Here is a 24884-nt window from a genome sequence, read left to right on the forward strand (position 1 = left end):
CTTTGTGACAATACACTGGCCATTCAATTTCAACCCGATACTGTCATGGTTCCGAGTGCTGTCCCTCGATTCGGCTCCATCGATGGTGCCTCGTTGTACAGCACATGGTCCATGCACTACTAATCACATAACAACACACACCTGAACCCCATCAGGAGAAAAGCATAAGAGCCCTGGTTTCACTAGCACTAGTGGCCAGAGTATTGGTCAACCTTTGGGTATACTTTGTCTCCTGGCTGCTTAGAGTTGTCAACTCTAGAGCAGTGCTGGTTTCACTGTTCCTCTTAGGATATCCAGTCTTCATGTTGGGACCCCACCTCAGAGCCCCGAGGCAAGATTCCTTCTGGTTGCTGCCTGTGTTTGGTTCTGAGGAAGCATCCCGACTCCAGTCTCGTACCAGTGCGCCGCATTTGGTTCTCCGCGAGCTTGCTCTTCGCTCAACATTTTGACGGAATACTCTGGCCTCCATGAACCCAGCAGACATGAATCCCCTATATGAAGCCCTCACCAGCCAGGGCTCACTTCTGGGCTGGCACGACCAGCAGCTCTGGGAGGTTATGGCAGACTGCTGTACCCTAGCAGTGAATGTTGGGCAGGTCAGCGAACGGATCAGCCGAGTCTCCGCTCTTCTTACCTCCTCCACTCTGAGAACTCTGTCTGACCAGCCCAGACAATCTGTAGGAGCATCACCCTATGGTTCGATGACCCAACCACCCAAGGAACCACATGTACCTGACCCAGAACCCTATACTGGGGATCTGGGAAAGTGCCGGTCCTTCCTACTACAATGCTTGTTAGTATTTGAGCAGCAGCCCTCCACGTACACCACTGAGAGTTCTAAGATCTCATTTATCGTGGGGTTGTTGCGAGGAAGTGCGCTGGAATGGGCCACCGCCATCTGGGACAATCAGCCAGAGACCTGCTCCTCACTTCACACCTTCATTGAGGAAATGAGAAAGGTCTTCGACCATCCCTTCGGGGTAAGGAGGCAGCCAAATGACTACTCACTCTCCGTCAGGGCTCCCGCAGCATCGCAGAGTACTCCATGGAGTTCCGGACGTTAGCGGCTGACTTGGGGTGGAATGAGGAGGCTGTCCAGGGGGTTTTTCGGCAAGGCCTCTGCAACAGGATAAAGGAAGAGTTGGTGGCACGAGATGAGACAACTAGCCTGGATGCGTTGATCTCCCTAGCTACCAGGCTGGACAACCGACTGCAGGAATGACAGACAGACACAGAGATTCGTCCAACGCCTCCATTCACCCCACAGGGTCACCTTGCCAGCTTCTCCTGACCTGAGCTTCTTTGCTTCTTCTCCTTCGCTCCTAGGGGTGCTCTGACCCAGCCAATTGCACCACCCTGGGGGAGCAACCAATGCAGCTGGGATGGAACCGGCTTTCTCCCTCCGAACAACGTTAGAGGTTAAGAGCTGGGAGTTGCCTCTATTGCGGCCAGCCTGGCCATTTTCTTGCCACTTGCGCCCTTCAGCCAAGAGGAGAAGGCTCACCAGTAGAGAGGGGGGCTCCTGGTGAGCCAGGCAACTTTCCCTATGGTCTCCCAGAACCGGACACTGATCCCAGCTACCACAAGACACTTCCAACAGTCCCTGTCCCTTTCCGCCTTGGTGGACTCCAGCGCCAAGGGAAATCTATTGGATGAAGACGTAGCCTCCTGGGCCAGGATTCCTCGGGAGCCACTGAGTACCCCTCTAGAATTTCGGGCACTAGATGGCAGACTGTTGACCTGAGTCATGCACTGTACACCTCTGCTGTCGTTGCTGATCTCTGGAAACCATCGGGAACAGGTCCAATTTCACCTGAAACACCCCGCAGATGCCGATGGTCCTTGGGTACCCCTGGTTGAGCCGCCACAATCCCCACGTCGATTGGGCCATGGGCAGGATAGTAAGCTGGAGTCCATTCTGCCACTCCACTTGTCTCCAGTCGGCCCTTTCTCTGGTACGGGCTACTGCTAGTTCGTCGGCCACCGAAACCCCAGACTTGTCCAGGGTCCCAGCGGAGTATCATGACCTGGGGCAAGTATTTAGCAAACAAAGGGCTCTTTCCCTGCCCCCACACCGGCCATACAGTTGCGCAATTGACATTCTCCCTGGAGCTCTGCTACCTACCAGTCGACTATATAACTTGTCCTGACCAGAGAGGGAAGCAATGGAGGAGTATATCAATGAATCTCTCTCGGTAGGCATTATTTGTCCCTCATCCTCCCCAGTAGACGCAGGGTTCTTCTTTGTGGGGAAGCAGGACGGCTCATTGCTTCTGTGTATTGACTACCGGGGCCTAAATAACATAACCGTCAAGAACAAGTACCCACTGCCGCTCATCAATTCTGCGTTTGAACTTCTTTACGGGGCCACCATATTCTCTAAACTTGATTTATGAAGCGCTTACCATCTGGTCAGGATAAGGGAGGGAGACGAGTGGAAAACAGCATTTAATACCCCTCTCGGCCACTTCAAATACCTAGTAATGCCATTTGGCTTCACCAATGCTCCCGCCATCTTCCAAGCTCTAATCAGTGATGTCCTACGGGACTTCATAAATTGATTTGTGTTTGTCTATCTGGATGACCTCCTGATCTTCTCCAGTAGTCTCCAGGAACACACCCAGCATGTCTGTCAGGTTCTCCAGAGGCTTTGGGAGAACAAGCTCTTCGTCAAGGCCGAGAAGTGTGAATTCCATGTCCCTTCCATCAGCTTCTTGGGTTACATCATTGAGAGTGGACGAGTAAGGGTGGATCCCAAGAAGATCCAGGCAGTGGCGGAATGGCCTAGACCCACGACACGCAAGCAACTCCAACAGCTTCTGGGGTTTGCGAATTTCATTAGGGATTATAGTTGGGTGACGGCGGCCCTTACTCAACTCACTTCACCTAAGACCCCTTTTCTGTGGAACCCTGAAGCTGACTCAGTGTTCATGGACCTGAAGAAACGCTTCATGTCCTCCCCCATCTGGGTCCAACCAGACCCCTCCAGCCAATTTGTTGTGGAGGTTGACGCCCCCGACTCCAGGGTGGGAGTGGTCCTCTCTCAGTGCTCCGATTTGGATCAGAAACTGCACCCCTGTGCTTTTCCCCTCGCCGGCTGTCCCCTGCCGAACCTAATTACGATGTGGGGAACTGGGAGTTACTGGCAGTCAAGCTTGCATTAGAGGAGTGGAGGCACTGGCTAGAGGGAGTGGAACATCTGTTTATCGTTTGGACAGACCACAAGAACTTGGAATATATACAAACTGCAAAATGCCTGAATTCCCGTCAAGCCCGGTGGGCATTATTCTTTGGCAGGTTCTAGTTTACGCTAACATATCGTCCTGGGTCCAAGAATGGGAAGCCCGATGCTCTCTCCCGGCAATACACGACCGAAGAGGACCATCCTAACTGAGACTATCCTTTCCCGGTCCTGTGGTGGCAGCCCTCACCTGGGAGATAGAGGCCATAGTGAAGGAAGCCCAACAGACCCAACCTGACCCAGGTAACAGACCACCCAACTGCCTTTTTGTACCAGAGTCCATGCGGTCTCAGGTTCTGCAGTGGGGACATTCTTCTCGTTTCGCCTGCCACCTGGGGATTGATAGGACACTTTTCCTCCTGAAGACACACTTCTGGTGGCCCTCCATGGACGCTGATACTCGTTCCTTTGCTTCTGCCTGTGCTGTCTGCACCTGTGAAAAAGCCTCCTACTGACCACCTGCTGGACTGCTTTGTCCCTTACCTGTACCTAGCCATCAGTGGTCCCATATCACCCTGGATTTTGTCACAGGACTGCCCCCTTCTCACGGGAACACTGCTGTCCTCACCGTAGTGGACCGCTTTTCCAAAGCAGTGCATTTTGTGGCCCTTCCCAAACTCCCTACAGCTCAGGAGACAGCCGACCTGGTCGTCCAGCACATCTTCCACCTCCATGGAATCCCGGAAGACATTGTCTCCAACCAGGGTCCCCAGTTTTTCTCTGCAGTATGGAGGTCCTTTTGTCAGGCCCTCGGAATATCCATAAGCCTATCGTCCGGGTTCCATCCACAGATGAACGGCCAGATGGAAAGGGCGAATCAAGATTTGCCAACAGCACTACGCTGCATAATGGCGAACGACCTGTCGACAGAGCACTCACCTTGCTTGGGTTGAGTACGCCCACAAATCTCTGGTCTGCGCCGTCACTGGAAGATCCCCCTTCGAATGCTCACTCGGTTACCAACCTCCTCTGTTCTCCGTCCATGAGGGGGACATCGCCATGCCCTCAGTTCAGGACCATCTCTGCTGTTGCTGCAAGGTCTGGGAGGACACACGCGGACCTGCTCCATACTGCCAACCGCAACAGGAGATTCGCTGATTGTTGGCAGGTTCCCGCACCGGTGTACCAGCCTGGGCAGAAGGTTTGGCTCTCTGCTTAGGACATCCCCCTCAAGGACGAGCCCAAGAAACTGGCTCCTTGCTTCTTGAGACCTTTTGAAATTGAGCAGATCGTCAATCCCACAACGGTCCTGCTCAAATTGCCTACAACTCTGAGGATACATCCCACTTTCCACGCGTCTCAGGTGAAGCCAGTGGCTAGCAGTCCATTGTGCCCTCCAGCCAAGCCCCCTCTGCCTCTGCTCCCTGCCCCCGCCCCGGATTGTTGATGACCACCCGGCATACTGCCCGGCCTTTACTGGATGTACGCCGCCAGGGTAGGGGCCTGCAGTACTTGGTGGATTGGGAGGGATACGGTCCGGAGGAACATTCCTGAGTTCCTTGCTCCTTCATTTTGGACCCCTCCCTCATTCAGGAATTCCATCGGAACCATCCAGATAAGCCCGATGGGTCGCCTGGAGGCTCCTGTTGTGGGTGGGGTACAGTCATGGTTCCGAGTGCTGGCCCTCGATTCAGCTCCATTGATGGTGCCTTGTTGTGCAGCACATGGTCCATGCACTACTAACTGCATAACAACACACACCTGAGCCCCATCAGGAGAATAGCATAAGAGCCCTGGTTTCACTAGCACTGTGGCCAGAGTATTGGTCAACCTTTGGGTATACTTTGTCTCCTGGCTGCTTAGAGTTGTCAACTCTAGAGCAGTGCCGGTTTCACTGTTCCTCTTAGGATATCCAGTCTTTGTGTTGGGACCCCACCCCAGAGCTCCAAGGCAAGATTCCTTCCGGTTGCCACCTGTGTTTGGTTCTGAGGAAGCATCCAGACTCCAGTCTCGTACCAGTGCACTGCATTTGGGTTCTCAGTGAGCTTGTTCTTCGCTTGATATTGTGACAGATGTTTTACTTCTGTACCACTTCTGGTCTCTGCTGAGAACCAAGAGCTCTTCAGCAGGATATGAAGTGTTAGGATCTTAATCTAAATACACAATTCCCAACCATCTCAGTCTCGTGCATCAGATCTCTAACTTAAAGAAAAAAGTCGGTAAATTGGCTAGACATTGATAGTCCATTTTTGTGATTATCTTGGTGCTCAGTTAATTTTTTTTGACAATGATTGAGCCCTAGAAGGAAAATGTTAGGCAAAACACATTGTTCTTGTAGCATGTTACCTAGTAGTATGTTACCTAGCCCTTTTAGTTTTTCCAGAAGTCATTTTCTAAAACCTCTACTCTACTTTTACCTACATAATCATTTGCCCTGTGAACTACAACTGAGTTTTTTTCCTTCTACCTTAGTATCTTATTCATTCAAGAGTTATGTCCATATCTGAGAAGTAACATTATAATGGAGATGCTTGAACATCCTTGATATACTGTAGATTCTTCCTAATTTCTAATTGTGAATGTTATTTCATCATCTTGCAAGCAACTATCTGCTGCCCTATGTCATTGAATTTTTGTAGATACCATCCCATGGTTCTAGTCCAGATCAAGTACATATTGCAAAAAGTCTTCAAATTTCATTCAACTTTATTTTCAAATTTCCACATCCATTTGATTCAGGTAAACAATGCTTTTAGTCAAGAGGCCTTTGAGGAATATTTGATCTGGTTTTCTGCCATCTGTCACTTCTCTAAAACTTTACCTATAATTTTAATCAAATACTGATAATTCACAACTTAAAACCAAATCAAACAAAAATTACTTAAAACCCAACCAAATGTTATGAGCTTTTTGTTTAATTGTACTCTTCTCGCTCATTTCTCTTAACAGCTGCCCATGTAGCAATATAAAACCACAAATAAATAATGATTTTGCATTTTATGTTGTGGGAAATAAAGTAAGATGGTGAACATTTAGTTGAGGATAACACAACCATCCAATTTCAGATGACTTGAGTCTTTTTGCAAGATAATGAGTTTATCAGAGTTATTGAATAAGGCCATTTTGCCCTTCTTAGTTTCTAAGATGTCTACTTAGAAAGGGGAGTCTTCAATCTGTCTTTGTTGCACTACCCAAAGCTGTTACTATAATTGCATGTAGGAAAAAGCCAAGGATTGAAGGTAATTTTTATTTTGCAAGTCCAGACTGGTTATAAATGCATTATATCAGAGCTTGATCTAAGCTATTCCTTTAATTTCCAATTGCCTGTGAATATTTACATTCTGACCTCACTTTCGTTGCTTCAGTACGATTTCCCTTGATAATGAACAGAAAATATTATAACTGCTCTGAAGTAATTGTTTATTGAATCATTCAAATGCATTGAAAGATTTATACAGGTTGACTGGTGAACAATTAGGAGAGGGGACTTATGCAAAGGTCCAAGGCTGTGTTAACCTTCACAATGGAAGAGAATGCGCTGTAAAGGTAAGGAGAATTCTTTAATGCACTGGTGTTTATGGAGGACTTTGCTTCTGAAGGTTGTCATATATTGGAATTAGACCATACTGAGTCATTATTTGTTAATTATTGAGTAGTTACATTATTTATGAATCCATGGAGGTTGTGTATCCTTAATTTATAATATGTGGGTTTTATCCTGGAGTTTTTAAAGATAAAGTTTCTTTATTAGTCACATGTACATCGAAACACAGTGAAATGCACCTTTATATAGAGTGTTCTGGGAGCAGCCCGCAAGTGCCACCATGCTTCCAGTGCCAAAATAGCATGCCCACAGCTCCTAACCCATAAATCTTTGCAATGTGGTAGGAAACCAGAGCACCCAGAGGAAACCATAGAACACAGAAAACAGGCCATTCAGCCTTTCTAGACTGTGCTGGAATGTTATTCCGCTAGTCCCATTTACCTGCACCCAGTCCATACCCCTCCAGACCTCTCCCATCCATGTATCTATCCAATTTATTCTTAAAACTCAAGAGTAAGACTGCATTTACTACATCAGATGGCAGCCTGTTCCACACTCCCATCCCTGAGTGAAGAAGTTCCCCCTAAACCTTTCCCCTTTCACCCTTAAGCCATGTCCTCTCGTACTTATCTCTCCTAATCTAGGTGGAAAGAGCCTACTCGCATTAACTGTCTATGCCCCTCAATTTTGTAAACCTCTATCAAATCTCCCCTCATTCTTCTCTGCTTCAAGGAATAAAGTCCTAACCGGTTCAATCTTTCCCTGTAACTCAACTCCTGAAGACCCAGAAAGATTCTAGTAAATCTCCTCTGCACTCTTTCAATCTTACTGATATCCTTCCTGTAGTTAGGTGACCAGAACTGCACACAGTACTGCAAATTTGGCCTCACCAATGACTTGTATAACCTCACCATAACATCCCAACTCCTATACTTAATACATTGATTTATGAATACCAGGATGCCAAAAGCCTTTTTTACAACCCTGTCTACCTGTGATGCCACTTTCAGGGAATTATGTATCTGAATTCCCAGATCCCTTTGTTCGTCCGCACTTCTCAGTGCCCTACCATTTACTGTGTACGTCTTACCTTGATTTGTCCTTCCAAAATGCAACACCTCAGACTTGTCTGCATTAAATTCCATCTGCCATTTTCTGGCCCATTTTTCCAATTGGTTCAGATCCCTCTGCAAGCTTTGAAAGCCTTCCTTGCTGTCCACTACACCTCCAATATTAGTGTCATCAGCAAACTTGCTGATCCAATTCACCACATTACCATCTAGATCATTGATATAGACAACAAACAACAATGGCCCCAGCACAGATCCCCGAGGCACACCACTGGTCACAGGCCTTTAGTCTGAGAAACATTCATTACCACTCTGTCTTCTCCCACACAGAGAATTTAGAATCCAGTTTACAACCTTTCCATGGATACCTAGCGACTGAACCTTCTGAACTAATCTCTTATGTGGGATCTTGTCAAAGGCCTTACTAAAGTCCATGTAGACAACATCCACAGCCTTTCCTTCATCTGCTTCCTTGGTAACCTCCTCAAAAAAACTCTACAAGATTCATTAAACACTATCTACCACGCACAAAGCTATGCTGACTATCCTTAATCAGCCCTTGGCTGTCCAAATATTTGTATATCCGATCTCTCGGAACACCTTTCAATAATTTACCTACTACTGATGTCAGGCTCACAGGCCTGTAATTATCTGGTTTACTTTTAGAGCCTTTTTTAAACAGCAGAACTACATGAGCTACCCTCCAGTCCTCTGGCACTGCACCCGTGGCTAAGGATATTTTAAATATATCTGCCAGGGCCCCTGCAATTTCTACACTAGTCTCTCTCAAGATCCGAGGAAATATCTTGTCAGGCCCGGGGGATTTATCTACCTTTATTCGCTGTAAAGCAGCAAGCACCTCCTCCTCTTTAATCTCTATATGTTCTATGACACTACTGCTTGTTTCCCTTCTTTCCATATACACTATGCCAGTTTCCCGAGTAAATACTGATGCAAAAAACTGTTTAAGATCTCTCCCATCTCCTGAGGCTCCACACATTGGGGAGGTGACCAATTTTGTCCCTTACTATCCTTTTACTCTTCATATACTTGTAGAAACCCTTTGGGTTTACCTTCACATTATCTGCCAAAGAAACCTCATGTCTTCTTTTTGTCTTCCTGATTTCCTTTTTTAGTATTTTCTTACATTTTCTATACCCTTCAAGTACCTCATTTGTTCCTCTTTGCCTATACCTGCCATACACTTCTCTCTTTCTTAACCAGAGCACCAATATCCCTTGAAAACCAAGGTTCCCTATGCTTGTTAACTTTGCCTTTAATCCTGGCAGGAACATGCAAACTCTGCACTCTCAAAATTTTGCCTTTGAAGGCCTTCCACTTACTGAACACATCCTTGCCAGAAAACAACTTATCCCAATCCACTCTTCCTAGATCCTTTCTCATTTCCACAAATTTGGCCTTTCTCCAATTTAGAACCTCAACTCGAGGACCAGACCTATCCTTATCCATAATTAACTTGAAACTAATGACATTATGGTCACTGGACCCAAAATGCTCACCTACACATACTTCTGTCATCTGACCTGTCTGGTTCCCTAATGGGAGATTAAGTATTACATTCTGTCTCATTGGTACCTCTATATATTGATTTAGAAAGTTTTCCTGAACACTTTTGACAAATTCCAAGCCATGCAGCCCTTTCACAATGTGGGAGTTCCAGTCAATATGTGGAAAGTTAAAATCCCCTACTGTTACAACTTTCTGTTTCTTACATCAGTCTGCTATCTCACTACAGATTTGTTCCTCCAATTCTCTGACTATTGGGTGGTCTATAATACAAACCTATTATTGTGGCCACACCTTTCCTGTTCCTCAGCTCCACCCATATGGCCTCTGTAGACGAGCCCTCTGGGCTGTCCTGTTTATGCACAGCTGTGATATTTTCCCTGACTAGTAATGCCACTCCTCCCCCTTTCATCCCTCCCCCTCTATCACGTCTGAAACAACAGAACCCCAGAACATTAAGCTGCCAGTCCTGCCCCTCTTGCAACCAAGTCTCACTAATAGCAATAATGTCATAATCCCACATGCCAGTCCATGCCCTAAACTCATCTGCCTTACCTACAATACTCCTTGCATTGAAATAGAGGCACCTGAGAACATTTCTATCACATACAAACCTTTGATTTCTGTCTATTCCTGCAGTCCTCGCATGACCATTTTCCTCCTCCACCTCACTATCTGCTCTAACACTCCAGTTCCCCTCCCCCTGCAAGTCTAGTTTAAACCCCCACAGAGCAGCACTAGCAAACCTACCCGCAAGTAGGTTAGTCCCCCTCCAGTTCAGGTGCAAACCATCCCTTCGGAACAGATCCCACCTTCCCTGGAACAAAGCTCAATTGTCCAGAAACATGAAGCCCTCCCTCCTGCACCATCTCCTTAGCCACGTATTTAGCTGCGTGAGCCTCCTATTTCTAGCCTCACTAGCACGTGGCACGGGTAGCAATCCTGAGATTGCAACCTTGGAGGTCCTGTCCTTCAACTTTGCACCTAATTCTCTAAACTCTTTGCAGGACCTCCTCTTCCTTCCTATCCATGTCATTGGTCTCTACATGGACCATGACATCTGGCTGTTCACCCTCCCTCCTGACAATATAGAGAATTTGATCCGAGATATCACGGACCCTGGCACCAGGGAGGTAACAGACTGTCCGGGATTCTCGATCTCTCCCACGGAACCTCCTATCTGTCCCCCTAACTACGAATCTCCTATCACTACTGCTCTCCTCTTTTCCCTCCTGAGCTGAGGATCCACCTCAGTGTCAGAGATATGACCACTACAACTTGTCCCTGGTAGGTCGTCCCCACCAGCATTATCCAAATGGTATACCTATTGTTGATGGGAATGGCCACAGGGGTGCTCTGCTCTTTCTGTCTATACCCCTTCCCCTTCCTATCAGTCACCCAGCTACCTGCCTCATGACTTTTAGGGGTGACTATCTCCCTGAAACTCCTGTCTATGTCTGCCTCACGAATGACCCAAAGTCCATCCAGCTCCTGCTCCAGTTCCCTAACACTGTTTGTCAGGAGCTACAGCTGGATGCACCTTTGACGGGTGTAGTCATCAGGGACAATTGTGCTGTCCCTGACTTCCCACATACTGCATACAGAGCACACAACTGCTCTAACTGCTGCCTTCATTACCTACTCCAAATTAATTAAATTAAAGGGATTTTCCAGCCTTACCTCACTGGGAGCAAGCTCTTCCTCAGCCTCTGCTCGCCAAAGCCTCAGAGCTTCACTCCTACCCTGAGCCACTCACACACTGACCACTCCTCTTCAGTTACCCCTCCTTATATTTGTCCGTGTTGATTATCTCAAGTACTCACTCCCTCTAATTAACCAATCAAACTCTGTTTTAAGTACTCAGCCCCTACCTGCTAGAGACATGCTGCTCCAACGGTAAACCAACGCAAACACGGGAGAATGTACAAACTCCTTACAGACAGTGGCCAGAATTGAACCCAGGTCGCTGGTGCTGTAATAGCACTACGCCAACCGCTACACTACCGTGCTGCCTTTTTGACGTAAGGCCTGATCCAAAGGGTCATGCTGAATAAAGTTTTGAGGAAATCAAGGGAGAGAAAATGGAAACATAGCACAAAGAGACCAATAGTATTAATTGAAGTCATGGAAACAGAAATTCAACTCACTTGATGAGTTCTATGAAGAGAATAAGGATAACCAGTTAGAAAGATATAATTGGAAAGTTGGAATAAAGGGAATGAATTGAAATTTGTTTTACTTTACTTATTTACTTTTGAGAAGATAACTTATTTTCTTTCTTTCTTTCTCCTCTACAATGTGCCTACTGTATTTTATCTGGGATACATGTCGAATGTAGAGGTATGGTAGTATAGTGGTTAAGTTACTGCAGATGCCACGACTGATGATCCAAAAATTTGAGTTCAAATACCAGCATGGCAGCTGAGGCATTTACATTTAGTTAAATCCAAAATAAAAAGCTAGTCTAGGTAATGGTGACTACGATGTTGTTTAAATCTATCGGATTGATTAATGTCCTTAAGGAGGGATATTTGCCAAATTTACCCAATCTGGCTTACATGTGACCTAGATTCTTAAGTGTCCCCTGAAATTCAGTATAGGGGTACTCTCTAAATGCTGACCTTGTCAGTGATCCTCACCACATCTGAATAAGTATTTTCAAAGTTGCCAGAACCCATGAGCAAACTTAGAAGTCCCTTGTAATGCTGGTCCAGCAATGAATCTTCTGTTTTTACACACTTTTTGGTCCTCACTGCATGGCTGTCTTCCAACAATATTGTAACTATTTGGAAACCTCTGTATAAAAGATTAGTTCTGCATTTCTGACTGGCCTTGTGCAGTATGCTGAACCCTTGTCCCTCAAGCCTCTGCATGTGATCTTTGCATTTGATTTTATTATTCTATTGCCATATTGATGTAATTAGCATTGGGCAATTCTAATATGTTCATTACAAACAAAACTCCATCAGTTTAATGTTTCTGGGTGTTGAATATGTTAGATTTTCCATGCACACAGTCAATTACATGTCCTTTTTCAGTTACACTTATAATGGCTGTGTTGACAATTATCATATGGTCCAGCAGAAGTCTGTAAATGTAAAAAATGTCAGATCAGCCATTATCTAATTGAATAGTGGATCAGGGTCAAGTGGCATGTTTCTGCTCCTAATATATTACTGTATTCTAATCTCAGTCTGATACATCTTGTGCACTATCCTGCTTCACATTGCCTTGCATTTTATTTTGTAATTTGGGTGAAGCATGTCAAACAATTGGTAAACTCACAGATTAAGCATATGTTATTACCTAGGTTTATTCTGAGATATGTATTTCTCATTAGTTCCAGAATCAGGTTATCACCTGACATATGTCGTGAAATTTGTTGTTAAACACAAAATATTTACTTGCCTAATGGTTACACAAGTAGATTTTTTATATTTAGCTAGTGTGATTTTCTTAAGCTTGTATCCTCCAATGTCAGCTAAACACGGGCATTAATACTTTTGATGAAGTCTTCTTATTGTGATAGGGACCTTCAAATGGTCCTCTCCCAATGTGAGAAAATGTAGAATGGTACATTATTTGTTTCTTTCGCAATGCTTGGAACGGTTCAAAGCACATTGTGTTCTTCCTTGCAGGTCATTGAGAAGAAGTCCGATCTGAGCCGAAGCAGGGTGTTCCGTGAAGTTGAGACTTTATATCAATGTCAGGGAAACCAGTAGGTTTCAAGTCCACCCATATAAGAGTTACAAAGTGGTGTCTTATGGGACTGATGTACTATGACAATTGTACTTACAATCTTAAGTAATATTAGCACATTATTTCAGATAATGTAGTTGAAAGTTAAGAAAACAAATTGGAAATAAAGGATCATTTTATAGATGTGGCCTGTTAATGATGGGGTGCCACAGAAATCAGTGGTGGGCCCTCTGCTATTTTGAATCCAAATGAATGCCTGGGATAAAAGGAGAGTATATAGTATGCCTGCTGACAGCTTAAAGCTGGGCTAAACATGAGTGGTGTGAAAGACACAAAAAAATCTGCTGAGGAATGTAGATATGTTAGGTAAGTGCAGGAAAAGGAGGCACATGATAAGATGGAAGAATAGTACTTTTTAAATGGTGAGAAAGTTAGTGCATTCTAACTTTTTAATGTTAGTGCAGGTGAGATTGCTGATAGATGAAGCAAGAAAATTAACGTGCTGGTACAGATTGAAAAATGATTCAAGATTACAGGTTGAAAGGTAGAATAGTGATTAAGAAGTCAAAAAGTAAGGAAGGGAATCAATAGTGTTTAGGGAAAATTGAGAAGAAATATCATTAAAGTAAGATTCTGAAAATGATTGACTGATGAGCCGCTGAAAGCCTGCAGCTAGAAAGTGTAGAGCTCAGCGGGTGACGGCTTTAGTCCCAGCATTAGCAGTTCAGAAGAAATTCTTCACTTAGTTTTGAATCTTAGAAATGCTCTACCCCTGGAGTTTGTGATTGCTCAGTCAGTGAAGAAATATTCAAGGCTGAGCATGATTTGTTTTATATACTAAAGGGATATGGGGATCAGGTGGAACAAAGACAAAGTAGAGGATTAGACATCAAGTTATTGAGAGCAGACAGGCTTGCAGGACTGGTGGGTCTAATTCTTGTTCTTTTGTCTCTCCTTTACTCCTGTTCTAATCTTTTGCTTTTTTGGTTACAGTTTCTAATTGCCAACTGCAGGAAAATCCTCTTAGTTTCACTTCTACAATGAGAGGTGGCATTGTGAGCAGTAAAGATAGAAGCAATAAATTACAAACATACTTTTAATAGACCAATGAATAGGGCAAAACTATGGCAAACAGATTTCATTGCAGGCAGGTGTGAGGTCATGCTCTTGGGACCTCAAATGGATAGGACAGAGGACTTAATAAGTTGTGAAAAAACAGAAGCAGTAGAGCACCAAAGATAGATGGATGGTACAAAAATATAGGTTAATAGAATGCTGGCCTTTATATCTGCAGAAACATAAAGAAACGCAGAAGAGGGGCAGTGATCCCAATATTATAGTTAAGAAGGAAGTATGAAATATTGGATGTGGTGCAGATTATGAGAGAGAAACTATTAAGGGGTTTAGCATCTTTGAAAGTGAATGACTCACCGAGCCCAGATGAAATGTATCCCAGGCTGTTAAAAGAAATGAGGGGAAATCGTGGACGCTCTGACCATCAATTTTTACTCTGCTCTGAAGAAGATTGAAGGACTAATGTTGAGCCATTTTTAAAATGAAAGGGATAACCCAAATAATTACGGGCCAGTTAGTTTAACATCAGTCCCAGGCAAAATACTTTGAGGAACAGTAGAAACTTTAATTTAGAAGGACATTGGTTAATCAAGTGCAGTCAGCATTGCTTTATTAAGGCAGACTGGCTTGATTAAATTTTTTAAGGCAGTAACAAGAAGGGTCAGTTAATATGGTCTATGTGTACTTTAGTGATGCCTTTGACAAGTTTTCACATAGCAGCCCAGTCAAAAAAGGGAAAAAAAATCTCATGAGATCCAAGAGCGAATCCAAGTGTCAAGGAATATTTTTGCTACTGGGAGGCTGTACTAAGGAAGGCTCATAGCCCTCTGCATGCAATCTCTTGCTTTTTGAGGTATACATTTATGGTTTGGACTTGAATCTAGGGAGCACAATAACAAAGTTTGCAGATGATATAAAAGTTGACTGTGGGAAGATATAGATGGACGGGACATTTGGATAGAAAAGTGGTAAATGGAATTTAATCTGAAGGAGTGCGAGGTAATGCATTCAGGGAAGTGTATCAAATCGAGGGAATATTACAGGAAATGGAAGGATAGTGAAAGGAGTGAAAGAACAGTGGGACCTTAGAGTGTTTGTCCATAAAGGTAACAAGACGGGGTTGATTATGGTGGTTAAAAAGGCATGTGAGATGCTTTCCATTAGCTGAAGCACAGAAAATGAGAGCATGGATGTTATGCTAAAACTTAATGCAGCAATAACTAGATTACAGTTGAATTCTGCAGACATTCTGGTCACCATATTGCAGGATTCATAATTTTTTACTTTTAAGATTTAATTTAAGTTAGCTCAGGGGGTTTGTTTGTTACAACAATTCACTGTGGAACAGATAGATTGGTTATAAGCACAATAGATGTAAGTTGAATCCAGTACAAAGAATCATACTTATCAAGAACAATACTTATCAAAGACAATGATCACAGTCTGTTCCTCAGAACCTCAGTGGCTTGCCTTCTGAGTGACTGTGGCATGTGTCTCTTTTCCTCCTGCTGTGCCCTGTTGACTGCAGGTTCTTTTCCTTGTGATTTTCCTGCTGCTCCTCAACCACCCCCACCCCATCCCTCTCTCTGTCTGTCTCTCTCTCTCTCTCACACACCTGTTTGGTGCTCCCTCTCACTCCTTAATAGAAGCTTTCTCTTTGATCTTGCATCCTATCACTTTCCTGTGCTATTTTACACTAATCCTTGGAAAATACATTTATTTTTATTTGTTACTAATCTTGTCTCTTGAAGATTGAGTCATATCCTTGTTTCATCTCACAGACTCAGTTATTCCTTCAATGCTCAGATCACTTAAATAAGGCCCTTTGGATATTTCAACCCATCCTTTGTCCTAACTCGATCAATATTCTGGCCCTAATCTTTTCAAGTCCCACACTTTGTTGGCATGAGCCCAGTAGATTTAATGTATGTGTTCTGTCCCAGGATATCTGTCTGCTTCAAACAACAAGTCTCAGTTAGTGTTCTGACTGCCACATACTGCAAGTTTTAAACCTAATTATTTTGCAGCACATTCTTTGCAGTTAATACTATTTTTGACTTATCTGATCATTGTACTTTGCTGTTGACCTTACACCATTTAAATACAATGTTAATACACACTGTATGGTAAAACTCCAGTAATCTAACACCATCAGGACTTTAGTGCTAGATTTTCAGGACTATTGGATTTTACTCCTATTAATACACTAACACACTTTTAATTCACCTTTTTTTAGATGTGACCCTGTAGCATAATATGTTTTGAAATAAACAGCTGAGTTTAAATAAAATGCAAAAAACAAATCTTGGTGAACTTTAGGGAAACATGGGAACAGGTCTCCAGTGAGTATACAAGAAGCCTGGGAATGGGGCAGCATTGAGCCAGATGCCAATCCATCGGGATTTCTGAACAATGGGATAGTGGATTACTGGAGTTTTACTTGATCTTTATCTTAATGTTAACAATCTTTACAGCACCTTTCCATTGCAGCAATAGTATCAACATTAAGATACATCAGTGACAATTTATAATAAGGCATTTAAAGCATTTTACTGCTGTATTTGTTTAAGCTACCTCTTACAAACAGATACAATTGCATTGGAGAGGTACAGAGGAGGTTTACAAGAATGTTGGAAAGTTTTGGATATGAGGAAAGATTGGATAAACTGGGAGGCTGAGGGAAACTATGGAGGTGTATAAAGTTAGGTGGGGCCCAGATAGAGTAAATAGGAAAGACACATTTCTTTTAGCAGAGGGGTCAAAAACCCTCTTGTCCATGAATTTAAAATAAAAGGATTGGTTGCTCAGTACTTTAACTTCCACAGTGTTGTTCTGTTTCCTATAATGTCATTTTTCTTTTGGCAATTATTGTAATGATAGAATGACGTTTTCCTTTGTTTAATCATTAGTGCATTTTACTATTCTTGGAAATTTTATATAGTAAAAGCTATATCATTTTTAATTCTTGAGTATTACTATAATATGAAATGTTGGCATGTTTGCACTGATCCTGATCTATACCTCAAGGATTTAATGTGGCTGTGCAGCTCCCTACACACTGCTGACATGTCTGCCTGTGGCTTTCCATGTGGTAATGCAGACCACAAGCAGCAATTAGGCAACGAGTCGCAGAATCAAAGGCCCAGCCCTTAGTTTGTGCTGTCAGAAGTCCTTTTCACTTTCCAAATCAATCTGATATTTGAAAGCTATTGAGAAGCTAAATAGTTAAAATGGTTAAAATTATTTAAAAGAAAAATTAAAATAGTTTATAGTTGAAAGCGCATGAAACTGCTGTAATTTTTTAAAACCATAAATTGAAATAAAGAAAAAATAAACAAAAACTCACCTAAGCTGCATATTTTGTTTAACTGAATGAGACCTTTCGGGATTCACCTGCTGTGGCTGGATTAAAACTAGGGGCCAGGTGCAATAGGAGTGATTTCTTTTTTTAAACCTTGTGTACAAAGGCCTCTTTGGATTAAAGTTTATTTCCCATTTTTTGTAGGAACATTTTAGAGCTGATTGAATTTTTTGAGGATGAAGCACAGTTTTATCTGGTGTTCGAAAAAATGCGTGGAGGTAGGTCAGTTACTTCTCTAGAAAATAGTGTACAGTGAAATGTTATTGCTTATTGCTTGGTGGCAATGTGGATGAATTAATAGATCTTATGGTAGGGCAAAACATTATTTTGTGAACTTCACCATTTGCTCAATTCTAGTTTCCATTTGTGGACCTCCTTTGAAGGAGAGGTTAAACTCAAAGTAGTGATTGGTGGTTTTTACAGGAAGCAATGGAGAGAGCCATTTATTCTGCCCTTGTCCCATTTACTTGTTGGGTGGATATTGAAGTTGCAAGGCAATAATGAAAGAATAAGAAATGTTCTTGATTGACCAATGCCTTTCCTTGGGGGAAAAACTGTAAAACTTCACTGTTGCATTCTTTCTGTACTGCACTTTAAAACAATTGTATGTGAAGACTTTCATAATATGTTTGTCATAACAGGGAGCTGCTCACAGTGTGGAAGATGTGGTCTGACCAGGTTTTTGTACGTCTGCATCCTAATTTTTAACCATTTGTAGTATAGTCCTTTAGACCGTCATTCCATTAGCCTTTTTGATGATTTTCTGTACCGGTCTATTTTACTTGAATAATTGAGGTATTGGTTTATTATTGTCACTTGTACCGAGGTACAGTGAAAAACTTGTCTTACATACCGATTGTACAGGTCAATTCATGACACAGTGCAGTTACATTGGGTTAGTACAGAATGCATTGAGGTAGTACAGGTAAAAACAATAACAGTACAGAATAAAGTGTCACAGCTACAGAGAAAGTGCAGTGCAATAAGGTGCAAGGTCACAACAAGGTAGATCATGAGGTCAGAGTCCATCTCATCGTATAAGGGAACGGTTCAATAGTCTTTTTACATTGTTTTTTTAGGCTTCCACTGCTAGTTTTATAATTTAGAGAATATTCTGATCTATCATTGAACTCTGTTTGGCACAGTTTTGTCCTTTTGCTTACTCATTTCGCAATTTAATGCTTCTTTCTTCACTTATTATGCTGATGGTCTTGTGTCACTGACAATCTCTGTGCCTTTCTGTCACATCATCTGTCTTTAATAAATCTGGTGAATATTTGTGTCTCCAACACTGATTCTTATAGTACACTGCTTATCATCTCTTGTCAATTGTAAAACCTGTTTATAATCCATTGACAATCTACTGTCTGCTGCTTTAATCATATCTTCAAAGTATTCAGTCAAGTGTATCAGGCATGATCTATCCTTTAAAACTTGATCAACTGAAAATGTTCTTCTGTCACTCTCTCCTTAATAGAAAACTCCAATAACTGATTTAATAATTTTAATAACAATTTTCAGATTTCCCCCCCCCCCTTAATTAGAAGAGCTTTCTTAAACAGCAGAGTGTCCTACTCGCATCTCAGATTCAATGAAATAGTTCCTGAATCAGTGAATTTTAGAGAATTGTGATTGTGATATTTGCAATTTTCTCACATACTTCCTTAAAGTCCTGGAGTCAAAGCTAAGGAGGATGCAAAGAGGCTTTAAGATGATATAGACAAATTGAATGTGAACAGGCAAATAGATGGCAGTGCAGTATAAGATAGATAAATGTGATGTTACCCACTTTGATAAGAAAATAGAAATGGAGAGAGTATTATTTAAATGATGATACTTTGGGAAATGTTAACATACAAAGAGACAGGTAATCTTGTACACTACTCATCGAAAGCAAACTTGCAGGTTAAGCAAGCAGTTAAGAAAAGAAATGGTATGTTTCCCCTGGCTTGGATATCTGGAATGGTGTCTTATGGGGTAAGACACTGAGGAATGAGATGAAGAGAAAGTTCTTCATGCAGAGGATCATGAACCTATGGAATTCTCTACCATGGAATGATGCTTAATAAATGGAAGAAGAGAATGGATTTCTAGATGAGAAAAGTATCAGGTGGTATGGGGAAAGAGTGGGATACCATATAAAGGTAATCAGCCATGGTCAAATTAAGTGGCAGAGCAGGGCTGAGTCATCTACTCCTGCTCTTTTCTGTGACCTTTTTCCCAAGTGACCTGTTAACTGATGGCCCACTTTGGGGTGTGCCAGGACTGCTTAGCTCCATACCTGATCACAATCTTGGTCAAAACATGGACCAAAGAGATAAATTCCAGAGGTGAGATGAAAGTGACTGTGATATCATCAAGGTAGCATTTCGTGGACTGTGGTATCAAGAAGCCCCAGTAAAACTAAAGTCAGTAGGCATCATGAGGAAAACTGTCCAATGCTTGGAGTTATACTTCACACAAAGGGAGGATAGGTGAGGTTGTTGGAAGTCCATCATTCCAGTCCCTGGGCACTGCTGCAAACTTCTTCAATCACTTTTGGAAGTCTCAGAAGTGGGAGTCATTGCTGATGATTGCACAATAATCAGTTTTAGTTGTAATTCCTCAGCAAGTGAATCAAACCATATTTGAAGGCAGCAAGACCAAGAGAACATTATGGGCTAATAAGTAACATTCATGCCACAAAAGTGTCCGTCATTTACCATTTCCAACAAGACAGAATCTATCAACTTTTTCTTGAAATTCAGTGGCATTACATCAGTGAGTCTCCTACCATCAGCATCCGGGGGGAGGGGGGGGGGTGGTGTGGGGGTCACCATTAATAGAAACTTGATTGAACCAGACACGTAAATACTGTGGCTATAGGAGACTCACCTTCTAGCAACCCAAGGCCTTTACACCATTTGTAAAACAGCAGTCAGGAACATGATTGAATATTCTCCAGTTGTCTGGATGACTGTAATTCTGAAAACCATCAAGAAATTCGATACTTTCCAGGTCAAAACAACCCACTTAACTGGTATTCTGTATGTTTGTTCCTTCCACCACTGACTTACAGTGGCTGTAGTATGTACCATCTACAAATTGAACTTCTACTTCCCTAGGTTACTTTGAGAGAACCTCCCAATCCTGTAACCTCTACCAAGTGGAAAGACAAGGACTTCAGACATATGGGAATACTGCCACCTGCTGGTTCCACTCCAGGTTGCACACTAAGTTAGAAATATGGTGTCATTCTTTCATTGTCATTGGATCTAAATCCTGGAAGTCACTACCCAACAGTAAAGTGCAAAATCCTTCACCAGAAGGACTGCAGTGGTTCAAGACGGTCGCTCTTCACCACCAGCTTAGGGCAATAAGCGATGTGCAATAAAGACTGGCCTTGTTTTTCCACCTGTCACCCATGTCTGTGTGGGTTTCCTCCGGATACTCTGACTTTCTCCCACATCCCAAAGACGTACAGGTTAGGAAGTTGTGGGCATGCTATGTTGGCGCCAGAAGCAATGGCAACCTGTGCGGGCTGCCCCCAGAACACTATTGGAAAGATACATTTCACTGTGTATTTCAATGTACATGTGACTAATAAAGACACCTTATCCCTGAAATCGCTTTTGAAATCACCTTAAATCTATGTCTTCTAGTACTTGACCCTCCATTAGTTGGAACACTTTCTCTTTATTTACCCATCTAAGCATATCAAGAGTTTGTACATCTCTCCCTAATATTCTCTCAACCTCCTTTGCAACCTCAGATTCTCTAGACACTGTTCTTCATTTACAAAGTTGGTGAGCCAGTGGTAGCTCCTATGGACCAAGAGTGTGGCTCCCAAGTGCCAGAACTTGGGCAGGTGTACAGTTGGAGCATGGCTGGAATGGGTCCAGGTGTGTGAATGAAGCATGGCCTTCAACAGGGCCAAGTGTGCTGATGAGTGTCAGATGGGAACTGGGATGGAAACTTTATAAGGGTTTGGGAACAGGGAGGACTGCAAGTGCGAGGGGTCAAGGGGAGGTGGGTGAGAGGGAAGTGAAGGTAGCAGTGGGAAAGGGGTGTGTGTGTCTTTCATTGTTGCGTGCTGTTATACTTTTAGCTGGGCAAGTTAGAGTAAACAGGGCAGAGGCAGGACATGGAGTTCTCTGTTCTGCAGACCCATAATTCCCCAAAGCCCCCTCTTCATCTGCAACCCCACCACCCCTCTTCTCCAACACTTCCCTCTTGCTCCATTGTCCCTCTCCTATTCTCCCTCCAAGCTCCATGGCACTCTCTCTCCTGTGCTCCCCCAAAGCTCCAAGGGATCTGTCTCCCACAGTCCCCCAAAGCATCACATGACCCCTTCTCATACTTTTTAATCTGCAATCCTTGGGCCTCACACTATTGATGCTTGTCTGATCTGTTTTGATGGCCTTTTCTTAACATTGTGTGACCTCCACTTTAAAAATTTCTAATGTGCTGGCTTCCACAACTCTCTGGGGCAGATAATTCCAGAGGTTCACCACCCACTGCAAGAAGGAATTTCTATGGATCTCAGTTTTTATTGATCGGCCTCTATCTTGAAACTATGCCCCCTTCTTCAAGACTCTCCCACTAGTCATTGCTAAACCTAATGTGTGTTCTCTGTTGGCTAAAGGATGTATTGGGCTGAATTGAGGTGGTGTTTGGTTGAGAAGAAAATGTTATAAACTAGCTTTCATTTTGCTCTCTTGTTTACATAAAACATGAAGACTTATTTTTCTTTGCTTATGGGCATGTATCTCCTTAGAAATTAGTACTCATAAATTTCTCCCTCCTACTTATAGAAGGTTTCAGCAGATGGATTGAAAGCTCTGGTAGTAAATTAGCCAAATGCTGTAGCTTAGCCACATAAAAATTACATTATACATATGGGAAAAAAAATGTGATCATCAAGTTATTTCTGGGTAATTTTGGGCTTTAGATGATAATTGCTCAGCTTTGCAACTGTGGTTCATGACATAAATCAAATGCTTCAGTAGAGGAGTGTTCTGTATATTTAAACATATTCATTAGTCCCCTTATCTGATTTATAGCTTTTGTAATTATTGTAATTTGTTTCTTCTTCCAGTAATGTCTTGTGATGGCAGTAACAAACTTGTTCCTAAGCAAGTCATTCAGCTACTGTATTGGAATATATGTTTGATAACAATCTGTATGTAGAAGATCAGTTTTTCCACAGACAGAATGTAAGGTTTGATGCACTACTCACTAGTTGAGCTAGAACTCAAAAGAATGATAGACACAACAGAAAGTTGTTCACCATCTTAGGTGATATTGCTGAATCTAATGATACTTTTGACTAATCCTTTTTAAGTATATTGTAAAATGAATATAAATGAGTTCAAGTGGCTGGAAGAAACTAATTTTATTTCTTAAGGCATTATATTCTAATGAATAGCCCTTGCATTGTTCAGGGGCAAGGGGTGTGGTGGGAAGTGAGAAGGAGACAAATGGTTTAGCTGTTGCTGACAGTAAGAGTTTGATTGCCAGGAATTGGTAATGGGTTTGGCTGCTGGCGGTTTGTAAGTGTTGGTCTGTCATGGGTTGGTAGAGGGTTTGTTTGGTAGAGGGTTTGGTTGCTAAGGATCAGTGCGGGAAGATGGTGTGAGGAAGATGAGTAGGTTCAACTTCTGGGAATTGGGGGCTGGAGTTTGGACTGGGAAGTTAGTGTTACATGCAATTAAAACTGAAGTGCAGCCTATTTTGCTTTTTGAAAAGTGGCATTCATGCAAAATTAACCTTTAAAAATAAACTCTGGCTCCTAGGCTCCATCCTGACACACATTCAAAGAAGAAAGCACTTTAATGAAAGAGAAGCAAGTATTGTTGTGAAAGAGATTGCAACTGCCTTGGATTTTCTGCACACCAAAGGTAAGATATGCCAATTTTGTCAGGGAGCTGCCAGTGTTAAGCTAGAGATGCATCAATTTCTTGAGCCCAAGCCTTCAGTATTACAGCCATGTTATTGGCTACCTCCCAAGTCTTTACTATGTTCAGTGCTCTCAACTGTTTCTTGATGTCAGAAGGATTGAATCAAATTGGCTGAAGATTGGCTTCTATGATGGCAGGGACCTCATTATGAAACTGAGATGAATGATCAACTTGGCACCTCTGATTGAACATGAGTTGCAAATATGTCATTCTTGCCTTTGGCACTCACATACTCTGTCCCATCATTGGGGAGGAAAAGGATGTTCTTGGAGCCTCATCCTCCTGTTAGCTGTTTAACTCACCACTACCATCCATGACCAGAGGTGTTAAGGGCAACTGAGCTTTGATCTGATCTATTGGTTGTGATAACTCTGGCTATTGCATGCTGTTTTTGTTGGGAGTCATAACTCACACAAAGGAAGATGGTTATTGTTATTGTAGGTCCCAGGATATCACTGTAAGAGTTCCTCAGGCCAGTGTTTGATGTCCAACCCTCTTCACCTGCTTCATCAGTCACTTTCTTTCATTCTTAAGTTCAAAGATGTGGCTATTCATGGATTTATGCCTTGTCCAGTTCCTCTGACCAAATGATGTAGTTCATGGTGGCATGCAACAAGATCCAACTAACATTTAGTCAGTGGCAAATAACATTCACACCACAGAAGTGCCAAGCACTAACCTTCTCTAATAAGAATGTGCAATCACCATCCTTAATATTCCTCATGAAGTCCCCCACCAACATTCGGGGGTCACCACTGACCGAACTTGACTGGACCATCCAGATAAACACTGTGGCTATGAGAGCATGAACCTTATAAGAGCTGGGTATCTGTGGGGAGTGATACACCTCCTGACAGCCCAAAGCCTTTTCACCATCTACAAGGGTACAAAGTGTGATGAAACAATCTCCACTTTCCTGAATGAGTGCAGTTCCAGCAATGCTCAAGAAGTTTAACATCGTCCTGGACAAATCAGCCTGCTTGATCGATACGCCATCCACCACCCTAAACATCATTCCTGCCGTCACTGGTACAGTGGCTGTGGTGTATGCCATATAAAATATGCTCTGTAGTTACACACCTTAGCTACTCTGACAACACCTCCTAAAGCTACAACCTCTAAAACCAAGATGGAAAAATACACTGATGGTGACAAGTATTTTTTTTCTTCCCTGGAGGGTTATTTTAAATTGTAGAATGCTGGAGGAAAATTCAAAATATTGATGAGTTTGACCATAATAATGCAGATTGGTGGACCATTCAAAATATCCAGAGAGGATTGGAAGGTTATGGTCAGATCTTTTGCAGATTTCACTCTTGCAGTAGAGAAATATATGCCATGCAGTGTAAAAACTTCGAAAATTTTTAACTGCGTTTCTGAGACTGGTTTCCTCTTATGTAATCCACTTCTTGTTATTCTTGTGAAGGTATAGCACACAGGGATTTGAAGCCAGAGAACATCCTTTGTGAATTTGCAGAAAAGGTAAAAT

At 42.7% G+C, this 24884-nt stretch overlaps 1 protein-coding gene across 5 annotated transcripts in view; it reads left to right on the plus strand.

The window, feature by feature from the left end:
• Window positions 1–24884, plus strand: part of LOC127568176 (MAP kinase-interacting serine/threonine-protein kinase 1-like) — a 52941-nt gene that overhangs the window by 16528 nt on the left and 11529 nt on the right. For all 5 annotated transcript variants that reach the window (XM_052011616.1, XM_052011617.1, XM_052011618.1 and 2 more), the window contains exons 4-8: window positions 6630–6727; window positions 12961–13040; window positions 17601–17674; window positions 23231–23335; window positions 24822–24877. In XM_052011616.1, the coding sequence (XP_051867576.1) occupies window positions 6630–6727; window positions 12961–13040; window positions 17601–17674; window positions 23231–23335; window positions 24822–24877 (413 nt within the window). The remainder of the gene's footprint in view (window positions 1–6629; window positions 6728–12960; window positions 13041–17600; window positions 17675–23230; window positions 23336–24821; window positions 24878–24884) is intronic.

This window comes from Pristis pectinata, chromosome 3, assembly GCF_009764475.1.
Source record: "Pristis pectinata isolate sPriPec2 chromosome 3, sPriPec2.1.pri, whole genome shotgun sequence".
Lineage (NCBI taxonomy): Eukaryota > Metazoa > Chordata > Chondrichthyes > Rhinopristiformes > Pristidae > Pristis > Pristis pectinata.